Source organism: Balaenoptera borealis (assembly GCF_965194805.1).
Source record: "Balaenoptera borealis genome assembly, chromosome: 1".
Classification (NCBI taxonomy): Eukaryota; Metazoa; Chordata; class Mammalia; order Artiodactyla; family Balaenopteridae; genus Balaenoptera; species Balaenoptera borealis.
The window spans coordinates 168,195,125-168,216,308 of record NC_138860.1 but is presented as its reverse complement, the minus strand read 5'-3'; the positions used below and the strand labels follow the sequence as shown (position 1 = coordinate 168,216,308).

Below are 21,184 nucleotides of genomic sequence, written 5' to 3'. Positions count from 1 at the left end.
CTCTCGCTTGTGCCGGAGCCCGAGCGGGGTTCTCCGTGCCCCACTGTGCTCAGCCCCAGCCTCGCACGCAGCCTCTCTCCCCGCCGCGCAGCCCTGACCCGGCCGCCACCGCTGCCCTTTCCCGAGGGAGAGGGAGGACAAGTGCCACGGAGACGCTCCTCTGGGCCCCCATCGCACCCGCCCCAAAGCTGACCTGCCCTCCCGCGCCTGGGGGTCCCCACCCCTCGCTCTGCCCCAGCCCCAGACCCGAGGCCTTGCAGGCTGGGGCAGGAGTGAGCAGAGGGGAGCAATCCTAGTAGGGATGGGGGTGACTCTAGAGTGCTCCGTAGGTGCTGGGGTGCAGACAGTAGGTGCTCAGCGTTTGCCATGGGGCTGAGAAGAGGGTGCTCTGACTCACTGGAGGGCCTAGCTCTGTGACCCCAGGCCAGTCCTTCCCTTCTTGGGCCTCCATTTTTCCCTCCATAATGAGAGCAACAGCATCAGCTAGGTGCCAGCTGCGCGCTGGGGGCTTTACTTGCACCATGTCGACTGCTTCTCACTGCAACCTTGTAAGGGCCCGCTCTGTTGTCCGCATTTTGCACAGGAGGAGACTGCAGCTTGGAGAGGTTACTTGACTTCCCCAAGGACCCACAGCAGAGCCAGGATTTGAACACAGGCTGATTTGACTCCCCATCATGTGCTTGACTGGACTGTCTCCCACCTTGGGATCCCTGAGATCCTAGAACTTGCCCGTGCCAGCTTCTCCCCAGCCAGAGAACAATCTGGAACAATCTCTTCCCAAGAGCAGGGTGAGGGAGGAATGGCTCCAGCCCCCCCCCACCACCCTCACCCTTCTGGACTGGTTGAAGGGTGTGAGCAGTGAATGAGCTAATGACTCTGAAGGGCAGGGGACTCTGGAGACGTGGCCAGCAGCCACAGTTCAAAAAGGGCTCGGGTGACCCCTCCCTCATTACCCTGGGGACGTCCATATGCCTACCACTGTCCCTACCTTGGTGCCACACACCCTGCTGCCTAATCCACTCTTTTTCTGATCTTGGAGTGGCAGGGAAATACCCTCACCCTGCGCCCACCACCCTCTCCCTAATGAGAGGACCTCTGGAGCACCAGACACCTGGGGAAGCTCCCACCCGCCACCCTGTGTCACTCTCCACCCTGAGTCCCAGTCAGGGAAACTAGGTTGAGGAGAGAGGCACAGACCAGGGCCTCAGGGCCCCTGACATGGAGGGACCGCCCATCTTTCTAAATGACTCCCTCCACCCACTGCCTGAAATTCCACCACTAGGGGGGCATCCCTTTGGGTCTTAAAAGCCTTCTGGTCTTCAGAAGCCCCTGGAAGAACGAATTCTTTTTGAAAAAGGGACACCTTGCAAAGTTATCCCACAAAACATCTTTAAGAGCCCCCGGCCTCTGCCTCCATTTTAGATTAAGAAACTGAGGTTCAAAGACGGGAAGAAAAAAAAAAGAGAAAAAAAGAGAGAAGAAGAAAAAAAAAAAAGACGGGAAGAGCTTGGTGCAAATTCACGTATGGAGTCCAGAGCAGCAATAGAGCCTTCGTCTCCTAATGCCCACCCCTCGACTCCTTGTACTGCCCCCCAAGTCTCTATTTGGTCACCTTGGGAGGGGTGAGATGGGAGGGGGCTCAGGGGTTCTTGCTCAGCAGCAGAACCTAACCCGCTAGCCCCTCAGTACCCCTAGGCCTGCTCTGCTTGGCACGCTGACACCCCTGGCCCCTTCTGTTTCCTCAGACACATACCTTATCCTGGGGAGAGCCTCAGCTGGGACCTCCACCTGTTTGGGATAGGAGCCAGGGAACCAGAGCACCTCTCCCTCCCTCTCCTTCCCTTCTCTCTCTTGTTCTTTCTCTCTCTCTCTCTCTCTCCTTTCTCTTTCTCTCTCCCGGCAGCTGCTTTCAGCCTCACCCCGCCCAGCCCCGCCCCACCAGCTGCAGCTTGGCCCCTTGGGACCCCCCCCCCCCCCCCACCACCAGGCAGGAAAAGACAACCCGGGGCCTGCAGGAGCAACTGGAGTCTCCTCAGGCCTCATCGCAGGAGCCAGCAGGAAAGAGAGGGGTCAGTTAGAGGTCACAGAGTCCGCTCCTGTCCGTGCTGGGGAGAAAATGAGGGAGGGACAGGGTCCTGGTGGGGTGTGGAGTCCAGTCCAGCGCTGGGGAAAAGGGAGTCTCAGCGCCACCCGCTGGCCACGTTGGGTATAACCCCAGGTAGATGTAGGGCACTGGGTGGGCGGATATGGCTGTGTCTGAGGCTTTGAGAGGGATGGGGAAGAGTGGCTGGAGGACGGGACATGAAAGACAGAGAGGATTTGGAGAGTTGTGGCTGCAGGTGTGCAGCCTTCCCAGGCCCCATGATACATGGGGTGCTTGGGCATTACCTCGATTCTGGGAAAAGTCCTGATGCCTGGAGCTTGGCAACCAGTGGAAGCTGGGTCTGGGGTGGGAAGAGCTGGGAGGATTTAGAGGCCCCCTGGGTGATCTTGGGAGAGAGCTGTCAGGACCAGTTCCTTTGTGTGCACCATCTGTACACCATCTCTTAGCACAGGGCTAAGAGCAGTAGACAACAAGTGTGTGTTGAACATAAAAACTTGTTCTTCCAACATATATTTATTGAGACCTATTATGTACCAGGCTCTGTTCAACCTTCTGGAAATACAGCAGTGGAAGAATGATTAAATGCATGAACGGAGTTCTGGGAGGGGGGCGTGAGGGGTGGGCCTCTGTCCTCCAAAGATGATCTGCATTTGGAGGACTCCACAGACACCTCCTAGGGGGCTGACTGGTCACTTACACATTGGCACCTGGTGAGGTCACCAGCATTTGGATCCTCCTGAGTGTCCAGAGCTGTCCAGAGTCCCAGCCCCTAACCCAGGCTGCAGGTAAGCATTTAGAATGGGAAGGCTCCTCTTTGCCACCTAGAATGGCCCTGTCTAGGGGGTCCCCTAGATACACAAACCCCAAATCACAGGAAGAATTAGGAGAAGGGAAGGAGATTGCTTTGAGGATCCAGTAATGAAGCACCTACCCAGACTTGGCTTTTTGTCCATGTTATTTTGAGTCTTTGGCTGATAAGTGTTTTGAGCTCCTGTTACAGATCAGGAAGCTGAGGCTCAGAGAGGTGTGAGGACTCACACTGGGTCACACAGCCAGTGAATTATGGAGCCATGTCTTAAATTCAGTGATGCGGCTTCAAGTTCAGGGCTTGATCCAGTCTGCCTATATCTTCCCTTCAGCTCTGAGGGCTCCTCAGGGGTCCTGGGCCTAGGGCTCACTAGAGGATATACATTTTCCTCCCCTAAAGGGCTTGAGGGGGCTGGCTGCTCACAGAGGCAGTTGCTAAGCCCAGGCCCAAGTCCATACTGGAAAAGGGACCCACCACTCACCCAACAGTTTCCACGTGCCAGAGCATTACATACACTAGAGAAGCTTCTCTTGAATCCTCACAACCCTAAGAAGTTGGGAATGTTATACTCATTTTACGGATGAGGAAACTGCGTCTTAAAGAGAGGAAGTAGCTTGCCATGGGTCATACAGCTGGGAGACACTGGTCTGGTCTAATCCCCCAAAGTCCCCATCACTGCAATGATGAGGCCAGCCCAGCTCAATGTTTCTTGAATGCCTGTTCCAGGCCAGCCTGGGGCTGGGTGCCAAAGACATCGTGATGAACCAGATTGGTCCAAGTTCTTGAGGAGCTCCTTAAGGAGAGAGATATTCTTAATATACAAAGAGAGGACTGCCTAATGGACCAGGAGGGACCAAGGATCTACAGGGGCCAGGAGAGAGTATTAACTTAAAAGGAAAGCAGGGAAGGCTTCTGGGAAGAGGTGACACCTGAGTTAATTAGTATTGACAGTCAGGTGGGAATTAGTCAAATGAGGCAAAAGGGGCAGAGGGAAAAAGGAATCATTGGCCTGAGGCCTGGGAAAGCATAGTGTCTATGTGGAGGGGAAGGAAGGGAGGCAGAGTAGCGTGGCAGGGAGGGATGGGAGGGGTTGCTACAAGCTCTGGGCTGTGACAATGGGAGCAGGAAAAATAGGATTGGATTTGAAAGACTGCTCTGAGCTTGCAAAAGAAGTCAGGGCTGGGGAGGGCTTTCTGCATTCAACAAACACATATTGAGCACCTACTAACTGCCAGGTCCTATGCTAGGTCCTGGGGACACAGCTGTGGACAGGATGACAAGGTCCCTGCCCCTATGGATCTCATGTTCCAGTGGGAGAGACAGGCAAGAAACAAGGAAGCTAATGACAGTAAAATATCTTCAAAGACTCACATGGCTATGGCAAAAATGGGGGAATATGGTTGAGAACGGCTGAGTGGGAAAATGTTAGGTAGTGTGGTCTGAGGGGGCGATGTCTGAACTAAGAAGGAAAGGGGGGCAGGCACAACACACATCACAGGAAGGGTGCTCCAGCCACAGGAGCTGCAAGTGCAAAGGCCCTGGGGCAGGAGCAGGCTTGGCATGGTCAGGAAACTTAAAGAAGCCAGTGAGACTGGGACTTCATGGGGAAGAAGGAGGAAATAAAGGTGGCTAGGATCAATAGCACAGGGCCTGGAGGAGTGGAATAGAGCTTAGATTTATTCCACTTGCAGTGGAAACTTTCAAAAAGAGATGTGATATGATCTGATTTACATTTTAAAAGGGTCACTTCACCTGCTCCAGTGTGTAAGCCAGACTGCAGAAAACCAGGCTGAGTGACCTGTGAGGAAGCAAGGAGGCTGCTGCAGTCACCAGGCCAGAAAAGATGGGTCTTGGCCTGGGTAGTGGCAAGGGACAAGGAGAGAAGTTGATGGAGGATTTGGGGAAATTTTTATAGGAGGAGCTGATGGATGAGATGCAATGAGTGAGGAGAGAGGAAGTGACGAGGGAATAGGGGAGGGGTCAGCTCGCCAAAGTCTGGATTCTAAGCCAAAACACCTGGTTGGGTGTCGCTGGGCTCTCTGAGCCTCAAATGCCTCCTCTTGAAAAGAAAGATAATATCCACACCACAGAGTGGTGGAAGAGATAGTGGGGAGTGGAGAAGAGGAGGAAGAGAGAAAGAAGTGGGGGGAGGGAGGAGGAGGGGGGAAGGGGGGGAGGAGGGAAGAGGTAGAGGAGAGGTCTGAGTAAAGGCCTTTTAAATGGGTAAAAGAGACCTCCTCCAATTTCTTCAGTTCTTCAGAGTCTACAAAGGAACTGACTCCCATCTGACAGTGCTCAGAGAGGTTGAGAATCTTGCCCAATGTCACAAAGCTAGTCAGTAGCATCTCCATGCCTCAAATTGCCTCAAATCATGGACCCCAAATTTGCCTTTGGAGACAGATTCTCAGCTACAAACCACAGTCACTAAGATCTCTCAGGAGCAGTGGGGCTAGAGGCTCTGTTTTAGGGGGTCCAGATGCGGGGAGGGGTTGGCAGGATGCGAAGGCTGCTGGAGTAAAACTCCTTCCCCACCAGGGAGGGGTGGAAGGACGGAAGGCTGAGAATCAGACAGTGCTTAGGTTCAAACCTTAGCTCAGACCCTGACTGGCTGGGTGACCTCAGGTACCACCATCTAAAGTGAGGGTCTAGGCTCAAGAGCCCACCCACCTTCCACATCCCAGGGTCTCCCTCAGCCTGAAAACATGGCTCTGCAGAACCAGGTCATGGCCAGCAGAGGGCGCACACCTGGGCCATAGTGCTGCCCAGAACAGGAAAGGCTGGGGAGGGGGGCGGGGGGGGGGGACCCAGGGGGGGGACCCAGAGCCCTAGCTGGGGAGGCCGCTCTGCCTCTCGCTTTGCTCCCTCTGCCTGGGTGCCAGGAGGCCAGATCCCAGGTGAGCAGACCACAGACTCAGCAGCCAGGCAGAACCTGAATCTTGCTGCCGTGCCTCTCTGAGCCTCAGTTTCCTCATCCATAAACGGGCCTAAGGATAGTGCCTGCCTCACAGGGTTCTGTGAGGAGTCAATGATGATCAAGCACAAAAGGGCTGAGTACACGGGAGCTGCTATTTTTATTAGCAGTGGTGGCAGTTGTATCTTAAAGTGCCTGACACAAAGGGTTTCCAATCAGTGGTGCTATGACGGCAGTGATGAGGAGAACAACGCAGCACTCAGTCACTGGTTATCTTGAATTTCCTAACCGGGGAGCATCCAGTGCCTACCAACTTGGGATGCCTCCAGTGACAGGGAGCTCACTCCCTCCCCAGCAGCCCATTTTCACTGTCACATCATCTTTTTGCTGAAAGCTGCCTCCTGCAAGACAGCCCACCTCCCAGCTTCCTATTCAGGATGATTCAGTTGGCCCAGCCTCCAGCCTCAGGCCCCCTCATTTCCCCAAGTTCTGCCTGAGAGGCCCGAGAGGTCGAGAAGCCAGGACCCTGGCAGCTGGATTCCTGTCTCTGGAGGAAGGGCAGGGAGCTCACAAGTGAACCCAGGTGGCTTTACCAGCAGGAGATTCCCAGTGGGTCTTTCTCTGGCTGTTCAAAGCTCCTTTTCTGCTGACTGGGAGAAATCAGTGGAAGGAAAGACTTCGCGGTCCTCTGGGCTTCCCTTCACTCCTCAGTCTCAAGAATGGCTGGAGGCCAGAGAGGGAACCCAGTGCCCAGAGCCACAAGTCCAGGAACCCTGGCATCCTAGCTGGGAGGCCTCAGCTCTTGTTCCACCTGCTGCCAGGCACCCCCATCTGTGTTTGTGGATCCCAGGGTGAATGCTCTTGGGGCTGGCACCAAGGGGTCTATTGGGGAGGGCAGGAGCCAAACAGTCCTCGGCTCAAATCTTGGCTACTGTGTGACCTCAGGCAAATCACTCTACCTCTCTGAGCCTGTTTCCTCACCAGGCACCTCTTTCAGAGTGGTGTGGGGAGTATAGGAGATGTTATATGTGAAAAGGAAAATGCAGTACTGGGCACATAGTAAGTATCTATAAATGTATTACTATAAAGTGGAAGTCATTCATTTCCCCAAGACCCTCCCCGCGCCTGAGTGGGCCAGGGTGGCTGTGAGAGTGGCTCATGTCAGGCAGGGTGATGTCCTGACCCATTTCTCGGCTAATGGGCACGTTGTACATGTGCCTTCACGTGCAAGGGGGAGTGGGTGTGCACACACATGCACTGGGTGTGCATGCATGTGCAAGGGTGTGCGTGGGTATGTGTGCATGTACCTTAGGCTGTCCATCCCAGGGATTCCCAGGGCACATGCATACCTGCCAGTACCTGTGCAGTATCCCTGCACTGATTCGGGAGGCCCCCCTGTTCGCTGTTACTATGGAAACAAAGAGGCAATCCCCAGCTTCGGGAAGAGCCTAAGGTGCCAGAAACGAGAGCTGACCCAGTCTTCCCGGCAAGAAAGACAGATCCAGAGCATGAGGGCCTTGGGATTTGGCAACCTCAGCCTCTGGGGGTTGGGTTCTGGGACTCTGCGTCCCTCTGAACCCTCTAGGAAGTTCTCACTTCTCCAAGGCATCCCAGCCCACTGGAAAGAGCTCAGGAAACAGAGCCAGGTCCCATCTTGAATCTGGCTCTAACCCCATGCACAGGCTCAGGCAGGGAACTCGATCTCTTTGTGCTTGTTTCCTCTTCTATAAAATGGGGATAATCGCAGGTGCCAGCAGAATCCTTGAGCTGGAATGTTACCTTTCCTCTCGCTGGGGGCCCCTGCCCTCAAGGCTGTATGAGTGTACACCCCAGAGCCCTGGAGTGTCACAGAGTAGCCTCCTTCATGTGCACGACCCTCCCAGTGTCTTGTGGGCTGCTCACAGCAACTCAGGGAGGGAGGCTTTTCCCAGTAGTAGAACCGGGGCTCTAGGAGGACACAGCTGGCCAGTGGTGGGGTCAGGTCTGCTGGGAGAAGAGTCACACTGGCCACGGGTGCTGGGTGCAGCCTTCAGCCTGGGCAACCCCCTAGGGCAGAGCTGGGCTGCTGGAAGACTTCTGGGAGCAGATCCCAGTGGAGGAAGAACCATCTTTTAAAAATCTTGACTCTTGGGACTTCCCTGGTGGTCCAGTGGTTAGGATTCTGCACTTCCAAAGCAGGGGTCTCGGGTTCAATCCCTGGCTGGGGAACTGAGATTTCACATGCCATGCGGTGCAGCCAAAACTTTTTAAAAAATTAATTAATTAATTAAAAAAAGAAATCTTGACTCTTTAGATTTTGACTCAAGTCTCAAATGTCCTGCATGCAGGTTGTAATACATCCAGGCAGAACTGCTTATGAAGTCACAAGTGAACACTCAGCCTCTTGCCCTTTATTCCACTTCCAAGAGTGACCATTCTATTTGCTGTGAACCCAGCAACAAATTTCAGACCGTCAGAGATGGACCAGGAGAAGCGAACCAGCAATGGAAATGTGTGAGAAAGATCTGAATGCTTATCTGTCAGGAAAGCTGTCACAGAAGGGGTCACTTATGACTTGGGGAGGGGACAAAAGGGTGCCCTGGCAGGGTGACCACAAGCAAGTGACTGTTTCTCCCTGGCTGAGCCAGAGGCCCTTCCAGCTAGGAGTTGCTTTAACCAGCAGAGGGATTATTGTGCAGACAAGCATTGGCTGGTACGTGATCCCAGCTGCCTGCTTCACTTCACCCCACCCCCAACTAGGTTAAAACCCATATGCAGCGTTATGGGGGTCAGGGAGCAGGGAGCCCCCTTTCCCCAGCCTTGACTCTAGATCTCTTCTCTTGGTGTAGGAGATCCCAACAGTCTGGTAGAGGATTGCTGGCTGGTGGGGAGTTGTTGAAGGAAGGTGGACGGGCAGAGCTGAGATGGGAAGCTAGGGTTGGGGTCTGTCATGGAGAGCCTGGAATGTCCACTTAATTTGGTAGGCAGTGGGGAGCCATGGAAGGTTATTAAGCAGGGAGGAAGGGGATTAGGTTTAGAGAAACTGAAGGCAGGAGCTGTAAAAGGGCCAGAGCCATCATACAGGGCCAACCCGATGAGGGTGTGGGGAAGGGGAGGCGGCAAGGAGAGAGGAGGTCAGGGCTGACAGATGTCCCTAGTAGACACGCTGACTTGGAAAGGAAGCAGGTGTGGGGGTGAGGAGAAGGGAGGGGTCCTGGATGGTGGATCTCGGGCCTGTTTGGTGATGGAGGGGGACCCAGGCACAGGGCAAGCTGTGGTGGAAGGTGATGAATTGGATACTGACTGGCTTGAGTCTGAGGTGTCTGTGGGTTTGCGGGAATAAGTCCAGAAAGCAGCTGGAATTGCAGGTTTTGCAGAGAAGGAGCCAGAGGGTCAGAGGGGTTGTTTTTGCCAACTTTCCCAAGTCTGGGAAGGGGCCACATCAAGATCTGAGCCTGGGTCTATTGCCCTCCGAAGTCTGTTCCTTCATAGAGAGGGACCGGCAAAGATGCAGCCCCTTTCTCTCTCCCTGGGGGTCCTGGATTCTGGGCTGGGCAGAGTCATCAGCTGCCTTTACTCGGGAGGGAGTTGGTGCTCTTCAGCTGCTTTTCCCCAGGAGGATCCCTCTGCTGCAGAGCCCGGCAGCCTCAGGGGCTCTTGCGGTGGGATCTTCAAGCCCTGACTGCTGCTCTGGAGAGGGACACTGTCCAAGCAGCCCCAGCCTTCCCAATCCTGCTACAGCAGGGAGGCCCTATTAACAGCCTGGAGTGCTGCCTGTGTGCAGGCCCAGTGCCCTGAACTTTACAAGCTCCATCTCACTTAATCCTCACAAGCCCCTTCCAGGGAGGTGTTAATATTATAGTTTCCATTTTACAGATGGAGAAACCGACCAGACCTTCTGCAGGTGAAGGGCCTTGCCCCTCTCCACCATGGGGATGGGTGGTGGGACAGGGTTCGGCCCTGCTCAGTGGGAGCTGAGCCCCATCTGTAAAGTGAGGCTTGCTTGAGGGACGCCAGCCCCACCGTAACACGCCCATGCCCACCACTGACTTCAGGTCTTCGTTCTCAGCTCCCAGGAGTTTCCCACCCTCCCCACCCTCCCGCCTTTCTGTTCCTCTCAGCCCAGCTCCCTCGGGAACAGCCAGGCCCGCCCCCTCCCCCTCCCGGCTGTGCTCCTGGCAGCTCTGCCGCCCTGGGCTCTGGTCCGGGGGTGGTCCCCGGCAGTGAGGGAGGTGAGCAGAAGCTGGGATCAGTTGGGCTAAGATGCTGGGCATTCAGAGATCCCCAGGTCCCCACCTCTGGGTCCACTGTGCTCCAGGCTGGGGTGGGCAGGGCCCTTTGGAAAGGGGTGGCTTGAGGTTTTAATCACTTTATCAATGTTTGTTTGTGTAATTCAGCCCTGAGATGCTTTTCCCTCCATCTGTCCCCACCATCTGCTCCCATCAGGATTTTCCAAACCATTTGGGACCTAAGAGGGAGGCTGGGAGCTGTGCCTCTGAGGGGGATGGGGAGGGGCTAGGTTCACCTACCTCACTGAGAGGTTCCAGAGAGGGACCTGGGCTCCTGAGTCACATGGAACTGGGTTCAAATTCTGGCTTTGTCACTTTCTTGCTGTATTACCTCGGACAGGTGACTTCACTTCTCTGGGCCTCAGTCTTCACATCTGTAAAATGGCAGTCACATTACTGCCTCCTCAGGATTAGTTTGGATCAAAGGAGGTGACATAGGCAAAGAACTCTGCATACAGTAGGTGCTCAAGAGATATGCAGTCCCCGCTCCACTCATCCCTTGCTTGATTCTCTCAATAACTCGCTTCTGCATTTCCCTCCCTCCTAGACACCTCAGTCTGGGTTGGGGTGGGGGGCGCTGAGTATCACCAGCAAGGGTACCCCTCACCTCCACCCCTGCAACAGGCCTTCAGAGAATCCTTCAAATCTGCAGGGTTCCGGGGCCACTGGGATCTCATCTGTGTAAAACTCATGTCGCCACACTCCCCCAGGGGCCAGTGAGGCAGTAAGTGAGGCCTGTCTTGTCTGTACTCTGGTTAGGGTTTTTGATAGGGATGTCAGAGCACGAAGGTCACCTGTCTAACCTTTCTCCTCACAAAGGGGAAGAGACTTGCTCCAGGTCGTTCAAAGTGAGGGACCCAGGCCTTCTGACAACTGCCCTCTGCCTCCCTTTTCTGGGCTATACCTCGTGGGCCAATGGCCTTGGGGTACAGTGTGGGGAGCCCCAAGCCTTCCCTTTTGGCTCGGGGGGGCTCCCAGTACTTCTTAGGCCCCCAGGAGAGGAGAGGTGGCTGATGGGAAGTAATCAGCAGAGCTCCCAGAGCCCAAACTCTGCCCTGTCCCCGCCATCCACCCTACTCATTTGAGGTATGGAAAGTCAAAGGGATGTGGGGTACCGAGGGTGAGGACAAGACATGGCCTTGTCTTCAGAAGCCCCATCTATTGGGGAGACAGAAATGCAGACTGGGGGTCCTGAGGGCAGGGCAGCAGAGTCACTCACACAGAGAAGAAAAACAGTGGGGTGGGGGAAGTAGGCTCCCGAGAGGCTGAACCCAGGAGTCAGCCTGAAGGAGGTGAAGCTGGGAGGAGAGGGGGGAAAGCGGGAGGAAGCAGAGTGGCTGAGCAGTCCCCAGTGAGGGGAAACTGAGACCCCACAAGGATGGAAAGGAGGATCCAGACCTGGCTGGGAAGATTCTCAGGCTGCTGGCAGGGGATAGAGGAAAGAGGAGGAGGGTGAGGAGGAGCCAGGGGCAGGTCCCTCTCCCAGCCCCAAGCTGAGCCGGTCTTCCAGACCTGGAGGGAGAGGGGAGGGAGCTTGTCACTCAAGGGGCCTGAGTGGCAAGTCTCTCCCCACCCCCAGGTCCTCTCGCAGGAGGCAGCTGGGAACCACCCACACACGTCTGGTGCCTCCCCGGGGGTCCCAACACCAGAGCCAAGGTACAGAGAGGAACTAATGTTCTGGAGGGTCCAGCTGCCCTCACCCACAACGGCCTGGCTCCCGAGTTCCTCCAGTTGAGGCTCCCCGCTTGTCCTCCAGCAGGAGAGACTAAGGCTAGATTTGGACCACCTGACAGGCTTGGTCTGAGAACCTGGAGGTCTGAGCCCTAGGGAGTCAGGAGGGTCCTAGCTGCTGCCAAGGAAGTGGGAGGAGCCGTCCAGTCAGATGACAAGTGCTATCAGCTCACCTTCAAAGTAGGTCCAGAAACCAGACCCATCTCTGCCACCCTGGTCATCTGTCACCCTGAGAGGGCCCCCTGATCCCATCCTGGACCCCACTCCTCAAAGTCAGTTGAGGACAGAATATCTGAGTAAGCTTCCAGTCTGCTCAAAGCCCCAAGAGCGTCCCATCTCACCTGGAATAAAATCTAAAGTCCTTGGCATGGTCCTAAGCACTGCCACTATCCCAACCTCCACACACTGATCTCAACTTTTCCCAAAACACTTATCTAATACACTACAGAACTGACTTGTATATTATATTCATGCCTTACTGTCCACTCCTGTAACCCCACTGCCTAGAACAGTGCTGGGCACAGAACTAATGCTTGATAAACGTTTGTGCAATGAATGGATGAGGACACATGGGTTCAAGTCCAAGCCCACTCGCTTGCTGTCAAGACATTGGAAAAATCATTTAACCCCTCTGAACCTCAGTTTTCTCATCTGTGAAGTGGGGACAATTAGGATCAACACCCCCCCCCCGGAAATACAGAAAGAGCAAAATTCAAGCCCAGGAGGTCTGGATTGTTGCTGAGGCTGTGGGAAGGAGGATGCAGCCCCCATCCTGGCAGGAGAAGCTTTGATAGAGTTCAGTGACTCTGGAAAGGGGCTGTCCTGTTTGCAGGCAGGGGGCTTACACACCTCAGAACCCCCCAGGCTGGAGATGCTCCCCAGCCCTCACTTATCGCAATCCAGTACAGGCACTGGGGAGGCTGGGGAGGGAGGGAGAGGGCTTCTTGATTGGAGTGGGGGGGAATGGGAGGAGCAATTTAGATCCACGTTAAGAGGTGGAATTCATTCTGAGAGGGGTCCTGGGCACGAGATCCTGTGTGGCGGGCGGGAAAAGGGGGTGGGGCTCTCTAAGGCAGAGGCGGGGTAGGGGGCGTGCCTGCCCCCCAAGACCTCAGGGACTGGAGGAGTGGGCGCTGCCCCCTTTCTGAAGAGCTCAGTTAGTTCCGGAGTGGAGGCGCAGGTGCAGGGAGGGTACCTATCGAGCCGCCCAGGATCCGATTTCCGCCCTCGGAGTGACTTGCGGCTCCAAGCCCAGGTAGGGATGGGGGAGGCAGGCGGGCGGAGCTGTCGGGGGTTGTCCCCGGCTTAGGAAAGAGGTGTCTGGGCACTGACTACCCCCACTGTCCACCGTATTCGGGCTACCTGAGTCGAGAGGCTGAGGAGATGGGGACCTTTGCCTTCCTCCCCCGGCGGGGTGCTCCCTCGGGAGGGGGGGCCGGAGAGGTGAGGGCGTCCCCTTCCCTCTCCCGGGCAGGGGCGGGGGCGGAGCCTAATCCTTTGCTCCACGCACTATCAGGGCTCGAGGGCAGAGGGAGGAACGGGGACCCCCGCCCCAGGGGAGGGGCACCGGGCTAACGCTGCAGGGCGTCTCCCTCGCAGTCCCGCCCCCCGCCCCCCGCCCGCCCCTCCGGCCGCCTCTGCCGCCGCGCGCTGCAGCAGCGCCGCCTTCCCTGCGCAGTCGGTGTCTCCGCGTCGCTGGGTGAGTGGGGGCTGCTCGGCCGGGGTCAGGGGGTGCGAGGAAGGGGCATCCCGGAGGTAGGGGGCCACGTCCAGGGCTCCCCAACACCGCCGCTCCCGTGCCTCCCAGGAATTTTCCCTCCGGGGACTCAGGGAGTGGGGCTCCCGCCGGGAAACGCGTGGCGCTATCCAGGGTCCTGACCGCCGAGTGGCCAGCCTGGGGAGTCGCGTTCTGGCTGCCTCCGGACGCCCCCTCCAGGAAGGGCCACGCGCCTGGCGCTTCCCGAGTGCTGAAAGGATTGAGGCGGGGGCCAGGGCGAGAGCTGGGGAGAGGACTGGAGAGGGTCTCCGAGGCGGGTTTCTCAGACCGAGCTTAGGTCCTTTCCATTTTGGGGACGGGGTCTTTGCGGAGACAGCAGAATCTTCTACCACCATCGTTTCCAAGTCTTCCAACTGAGGGGGGGGGGGACTCAGAGGGTGGCAGGGAGGAGGGGGCACTGGAAGATCTCTCCTGCCCAGCGCGTCTCTCTGCCTCCACCCAGATGACCCAGTTCCTTGGACCTTGAGGAGGGGACTAAGGGACACATTCGGCCACCCCGGCCCCAGGCATTTCCTCAGTGCCCTCCCACACACTTGTTCAGTGGGTCCTCAGCCTGGGGCAAAAAAGGCTGATTTAGAAAGGAGGGGAACCAACTTACAGAAACATGCATGTGACACACTGCTGAGGACACACACAGGTCCCCCAAATGGCCACACAGGTACATGCCCCTCACACTGTAATGGGTGCATACCTAGTCACACGCACATATATGCACATGCACAGATATAAATTGAAATACATGGGGAGACAAATGCAAGGCAGAAGCCAGGGACACACACGCATACATGAGCACATGCACTTACACACGCTCACCCACATGTGCACATGCACACACAAGGAATAACCCCCTCACTCTGTCTCACAGCTGGGGGGGAGATTCACCTACACACATCCCTACATCCCTGTCCAGAACCGCCTGGCTGTCTCCTTTCCAATACCTTCCCCTCAGTCCTCCACAGTCTAACCTCCTGCACGAGGGGACCTTTCTGAACTAGATGAAAGGTAAGTGTTGGGGGAGGGTTGACTGGCTAGGGGTCTCCCTGGAAGAGGGGGCTGTCATAAGCCTGAGAAGGGCTGCAGCTCCCTCTCCTGGCACCTGACAGCACCCTGTAAAGAAAGAAAGATGGCAAGGGTGTCTGAGGGTCCCACGTGCAGCTGGCCATGTGAGAGGTGTAGGCATGGGAGCTGGCTTGTGATGGCATGTGTGAGACATGTGCGGTTGTGGGCTGGTGTGTCTCGATGCACAGGGTATGGGAGTTGTGCGTGCGTGGTGCTGTGTCAGTACATGTGAGCTGTGGAACAGAGGGAATGTTGCTGTGTGTGGAGGCATGGTGACCCTGGGTGGGTGTGTGCTGGTATGTGAGTGGCATGGGATCCATGTGTGGGTTTGGTGAGCTGTGTAGCTTAATGTGTGTCAGTATGTATTCATTTGTTTACTGTTGGCATCTGGACACATGTAAATCTTTTAAATTTATTTAACACTTAGGTAGCACTTACATGTGCAGGCATCTTTCTAAGTGCTTCATATGTATTAACTAATTTAATCCTCACAACAATAATGAGGTAGGTACTATTACCCCCACTTTACAGATGAGGCAGAGAGAGTTTAAGGAACTTGCCCAAGGTCACATAGCTGGTAAGAAGCAGAGCTGGGATTCAAACCCATGTGATCTGGCTCTGGAGCCCAGGCTAACACCTACCTTATTCTGCCTCTTGTCAAGCACACATGGTGGGAGGGAGAACAGGTCAGTGTTTGGGTTGCAGGTGTATTTTGTGTGAGCAGGTGTATGTGAGGCAGTAAGGGGGCAGTGGGTAGGAGGCAGGAAGACCAGAGGGCCTTTCTGCACCTCCCTTGGCAACTCTGGGAGTTAGCCCTGTCACTTCATGGCTATGTGACCTGAAGCAGGTCACCTTACTTCCTTGAGCCTACCTTTTCATCTGTAAAATGGGCTAATTCCCAGACTTCATTTTGTGAGGGTGAAATGGTATACCCTGGGAAGGCTCAGTGGCTGGCACTGAGAAGGGCCTCAGTAAAGGTGAGCCCCCTTCTCTTCCTCTGTCTCCAGGTCTGTTCCCTGGGAAAGTAGAAGGTCTGGGGAAATGGTGTGGAGCCGACACAGTGGCAGGGTGCCTGGGTATATGTAAGCTGTGTGATCTTGGGCCAGCTCCTCTCTCTCACTGGGTCAAAAGAGAGGCTGGGGTGGCTGGTGTCTGGGGGCACTCCTGGAGTGTTGTCAAGGGGCCAGGAGGGCCTGACCACTCCTCTTTGTCCCTTGACCCCCTCGGGGACCCAGGTGGGATTTGGCTTGGTGGCCATGGGCAAGCAGAACAGCAAGCTGCGGCCCGAGATGCTGCAGGACCTGCGGGAGAATACAGAGTTCTCAGAGCTGGAGCTGCAGGAGTGGTACAAGGGCTTCCTCAAGGACTGCCCCACGGGCATCCTCAACGTGGATGAGTTCAAGAAGATCTACGCCAACTTCTTCCCCTACGGTGACGCCTCCAAGTTCGCGGAGCATGTCTTCCGCACCTTTGACACCAACAGCGATGGCACCATCGACTTCCGGGAGTTCATCATCGCGCTGAGTGTGACCTCACGGGGCCGCCTGGAGCAGAAGCTCATGTGGGCCTTCAGCATGTACGACCTGGACGGCAACGGCTATATCAGCCGTGAGGAGATGCTGGAGATCGTGCAGGTGGGCCCCTGGGCCCCGCAGAATGGCAGGCACAGGGCCCAGCAGCTTGCACCTGCCAGCCCTCTTTACCCTCTCAACAGCCCTTGTGGGTAGGCAGTGGCAGGTGCTATTCTTACGACCCATTTAAAGAAGTCTTTAATAGGAAGTAATTTCCAATTGAAAGTTGAGAAAACTTCCACATACCCTTTACCCATCTTCACCAATGAACATTTTACCACATTTGCTTTATCATCGTGTGTGTGTGTGTGTGTGTGTGTGTGTGTGTGTGTGTGTGTGTGTAATGTTTTCTTGTTTTGAACATGACCCTCTACCCCTGAATACATCAGGATAGATTTCCTAAGAACAAGGACATTCTCTTACATAACCCATAATATGATTATCAAAGTCAGGACATTTAACATAGAAACAATGCTATTATCTAACTTACAGACCATATTGAATTCTGCCAACTGTCTCAATAATGTTCTTTATAGCATTTTTTGCTCTGGTCTAGGATCACACATTGCATTTAGTCATCCTATCTCTTTAGGCCACTTTAATCTGTAACAGTTCCTCAGCCTTTCTTTGTCTTTCAAGACTTGACATTTCTGCAGAGTACAGGCCAGTTATGTTTCACTGATCCTCATTTACTCATGAGGAAACGGATGCTCAGAGAGGTAAAGACACTTGCCTGAGATCACACAGCCTGTGAATGGGCCACCTGGCTCTGTCGCCCACATTCCATCTGGATACCCAGCCACCTTCCAACTAATTGATTGAGAGCCCACTAAGAGCCTAGTACTGTGAGATGCTTATACCCATGAGCTCAGTGCATCCTTACAACAACCCCATAAGGCTCAGAGAGGTGAAGTGGCTTGCCCAAGGTCACACAGCATCTAAGTGGAGTCAGGTTCAACTTGGTCAACACTCAGAGCTGTCTCTTAAAAGGGGTCTGACTTTCAGTTCTGGAGTTGGCTTCAACTCTTAGGTTGCCCATCTGTAAAATGGGGATGGTGAGACTGATCTCACAGGGAGACTTAAGGACCTGATAGGAATGTCCTTTCTTAGAACAAATTTAAGTATAGTACGTTAGCTTTATCTCAAAAACCTTCCAGAGTGCCCATCCCCTCAGCAGCATTGAGGTCCATCAGGGATCTGGTCCTATTTTACCTACCAGTTCCTTGTTCACTTTTTTCCTAAGCCTTTGTTTCTTCACCTATAAAGTGAGGGTGTTAACCCCTTCTTCCAGGGCTATTGTGGGTATAAAGCAGGATAAAGACTCTAGTAGATGGCCTGGCATATAACTGGCACTCAGTAAACATTAGCGATTGTCAGTTATTATTTTCTCTTCTGCACATTCTCTGCTCCAGCCAGAATGGCCTTTTCAACATCCTTGGAATGTGCCACTTTGTACAGGCTCTTGCTCCCTTTCCTTCTTCCTCTCTGAATTCTTTCCCTTCTGGTCCCTCAGCTCTGCTGTCTGCTCCCCCTCCCAACTCATCCAGCCACTGGTGGACTCTTGACTTTGACTTCTGGGTCTGCTCTCTCCAGCTAGAGTAGAATGGGCTGCCTTAGGATGTGGTGCTCTCCCTATGTCTATCACTAGGGAAAAGACTTAATGATTATCAATGACTCCCATGGGCCAGGCCTTAACTCTCTAGTTGATGGATAGTGGGGGGTTCTGGGGGTCCTGGTGGAAGGGTTGGGGTAGACAGGGTGGTGGAAGGTCACTCAGGGATTGGGCAGCAGCAGGATATCAACTAATCTGTATGGATATTCATGTTTTACCACTTAGTGTGGTTGCCTGGCGTATACTGGTAAATGTCAGCCTTGCTGGAAGCTCCAAACCCAGGGCATTGGTCAAGCCAGTACCATTCTTTGGGCATCCTTGGGACCCCTTCCTGGCTGGCCTCTGCTATCTAGGCCCTGGGTTCCTTTACAGCAACCCAGCGGCTCCAGACGACCGGTGCAGACAGAACTCTGCAAACCCTAGTGACCGATTAATTACAAGTCGGCTCCATTGAAACAATGAGTGAGCAGTAATTCCAGACAATTAATTAGGAGGCCCAGGAGAAGGGCTGTCACAGGGGAGCAGTCACTCTCTAAGTCACTTGCTCAGTCCTTCTCAGGACGGAGCCCTGTGCCAGGTGGTGGGCACACTGGAAGGGAAGAGACCTCACCTCAGCCTCGTGGAGCTCCTACTCTGCTGGGAGAGACAAGTGTGCAGGCCACACTGACCAGCTCGGTGACAGGGGTGTAAAGGTGACATCTGGGAGTCCAGGGGACTGAAGGGCAGGGAAGACCTGAGGCTGTGGTGGTTGAGTAATGGTTATACTATGATTATGTTTAGTGACCACTTACTCTAGGCAGCTATACACAGTATCTCATTTAATACTCTAGACAGTCCAAATGAGGGAGATATGATTACCCCATTTTACAGATGAGGAAACTGAGGTTAAGTACTTGTCCAAGGCTACAGAACAAGTGATTAGTGGAACCAGGCCACCTTACTTCATATACCCTGCTTTGAGGGGTCATTAGCACTCCACAAGCATCTATCCAGTGGCTAAGAGGGAGCAATTTCTAATCTGGTGTCTGCCATCAATTTCCTTTCTGAGCCTCAATTTATTATCTGGAAAATGGGGATCTCAGTACCTGCTTTTCAGGGCTATTGCAAGGGTGAGAATAATGTATGTAAAGGACCTTGCACATAGTGAGTGTCTGTAAATGGTAGTTAGTATTATTGTTCCAGGCAGAGGCTGTAAACTCTGGGAGACCTGAAAGGCGCAGGGGTATTTGGTTATGACAGAATCACCTACTAGGGGAGGCCTGATGGTGGAGAGGTCAGCAGGGACCAGAGTGTGAAATGCCTTGAATGCCAAGGGCCAAATGTTTGGACCTGATAACAGAGGGCAGTGGGAGGTGCCAGTGGCTTTTAAACAGGGGAGTCCCTGTCAGATGCCAGGCACTGTGCTAAATTCTGTGGATCTGGGCACTAGCTAGATGTCCATGGTCCTTATCTGTATGCTGGGGCTGAGGAGCAATCCTACAAAGGCATAATTACTTCTGAGAGTTGTCCCCAAAGGAGGCTCTGGGGCAGCGTATGGGCCCTGACCCAGCCTGGATCAGAGAAGGCCTCCCTAAGAATGCTCCATGTAAGCTGAGCACCAAGGAGGAGTGGGAGGCAGCAGAAGGAGCGTGGGGCAGCATCCAGAAGGAGCTGGGTGCACGGCAGGCCCGGAGGGAGGCCTGTGTATGTTGGGAACGAGGGGGCGGCCCCTGGGCTGGGGACGTGGTGGTGGAGATCTGTGTTTGTAAAGAGGTCTCAGAGGCAGCGTTGGGGACAGACCCTAGAGAGGCCGGAAGAGACCACTGCGGAGGCCAAAGCCGGATCTGAGGCTAGGGAAGTTTATGGGATGGGAGAAGGAAGGCTTCTTGGAGGAGGTGTCAGTAGCAAAAAGCTGGCAGATTGAGGCGACGGGTCTGGTCCTTGAGCTCCGGGGCGCCGGGACCCAGCCCACAGGCCAAGTCCTTTGTGCTCTGTGTAGGCTTAGCGCAAAAACCCTCCTTCGAGTCGCCTCCGAAGCTCCTGCATCTGGCGGCAGCCGTCCTCGGCCCAGCACAGCCGAGGCTGTCCCCGCCCCGGGCAGGTACTCACGTGCGTTTATTTGCATAATATCCCCCGCGCCCTGTGGACCCAGCTGCCTCCCGCCCTCCAGCTCTCAGGGCGGCTCTACGCCCCCTGCCGGCCACAGTGGCATCGCAGCCCAGTGTCATCCCCTTCGCCCAGCGCCCCCTGTCGGCCATCGAGGGTGGGCCGCCCGGAGCCCCGAAGTTTCTGAGAAGCAGCTCTTTCATCCTGGGACTTAACTGGGAACCTGGGGCGTCCGGCACAAGCTCCTTGGCCGGGCGTTCCAGGCTCTTCTCCATCTGGGCCCCGATGTCCTCCAACATCTCTCCTGACCCCCTGCATTCAGCCATCCCCAAATTCTCGGCGTCCACTCAGGGCTGCCCGCTTTGGGGCCTTTGTACATGCAGATCCCTCTGCCAGCAATTCCTTTCCCACCGAGCGCTCCAAGGGAACTTGTTCAGGGCTCTCTCCAATAGCCCCCTCTTCTGGAAACCTTCTCAGTCACTCCTTCCAGAACTTCCCAGTCCCCCCATTCCTCCGTCACCCGCTCTCCTCCTCACCTTGGCGGGAGCGGCAATCGTCAGCGCACCTGGGGGCGTTTTTGGAAAGTTGGGGGTGGAGGGATCAGGCAGGCTCCCCCTCACTCCCTCCCCACCCGCACCCCAGGCCATTTACAAGATGGTTTCGTCCGTGATGAAGATGCCGGAGGACGAGTCGACCCCGGAAAAGAGGACTGAGAAGATCTTCCGCCAAATGGACACAAACAACGACGGTGAGGAGGCAGGGGCGGGGCGGGGCGGGAGCCACTTCCCCTTCCTCTCCCGCGGCGCGGCTCTGCAGCCCCTCGCTTTGCTGCTGCCTTCTCCTCCGTCACTGTTCCCCTCACCCCGCAGGCAAGCTGTCCTTGGAGGAGTTCATCCGCGGGGCCAAAAGCGACCCGTCCATCGTGCGTCTGCTGCAGTGCGACCCCAGCAGCGCCTCCCAGTTCTGAGCGAGGAGCCAGGTTTCCCCTCCCTGCCTTCACTGGCCCTCTCCCGGCTCTCAGCGTCCTCGCCCTTGTGTCTGTCCAGGCTGGGGGTCAGATTGCCACCCCCAGGGTCTGCACTCTGAGGGGCCTATGGAGAAAGGAACCCTGCAGCCCCCCCAAGGCCCAAGCCCGCAAGTGGTTAGCACCCCCCATCCGGGAGGCAATATCTCCCTTTGGCAATGATAGAGACACAGGCTGTGGCTTGGTCTGCCCCTCAGAGTCAGCCCTCCCTTACCTAGCTATCAGAACTTCAGC

At 55.2% G+C, this 21,184-nt stretch overlaps 2 protein-coding genes and 1 long non-coding RNA gene across 8 annotated transcripts in view; 1 reads left to right on the top strand and 2 right to left on the bottom strand.

Moving 5' to 3' along the window:
- The window catches only part of FNDC5 (fibronectin type III domain containing 5), a 43,992-nt gene extending 32,372 nt beyond the window's left edge, over positions 1-11,620 (bottom strand). The window contains exon 1 of one of the 3 annotated variants that reach the window (XM_082345984.1): positions 10,332-11,620. The gene's annotated coding sequence lies outside the window, so the exon portion shown is untranslated. The remainder of the gene's footprint in view (positions 1-10,331) is intronic. The other 2 variants (XM_082345983.1, XM_082345985.1) reach the window with 2 other exon arrangements.
- A 1,274-nt stretch (positions 11,621-12,894) lies between these two features.
- HPCA (hippocalcin) lies at positions 12,895-21,170 on the top strand. 4 transcript variants are annotated; one of them, XM_082345812.1, is made up of 4 exons: positions 13,171-13,265; positions 15,894-16,292; positions 20,569-20,674; positions 20,796-21,170. In XM_082345812.1, exons 1-4 carry the CDS (start codon positions 13,206-13,208, stop codon positions 20,891-20,893), a joined length of 663 nt encoding a protein of 220 aa, XP_082201938.1. In that variant the 5' UTR covers positions 13,171-13,205; the 3' UTR covers positions 20,894-21,170. The 4 variants fall into 4 exon arrangements, with proteins under 4 accessions (XP_082201936.1, XP_082201935.1, XP_082201938.1 ...); XM_082345810.1 differs by lacking the exon at positions 13,171-13,265 and adding an exon at positions 12,895-13,077 and having other exon boundaries at positions 20,569-21,170; XM_082345809.1 differs by having other exon boundaries at positions 13,164-13,265; positions 20,569-21,170.
- Positions 19,666-20,687, bottom strand: LOC309623701. Its single transcript, XR_014241464.1, has 2 exons — positions 20,578-20,687; positions 19,666-20,491 (listed from the first exon to the last, which is right to left on the bottom strand). It is a non-coding gene; the product is annotated as an uncharacterized lncRNA (long non-coding RNA).
- Positions 21,171-21,184: the final 14 nt, after the last annotated feature.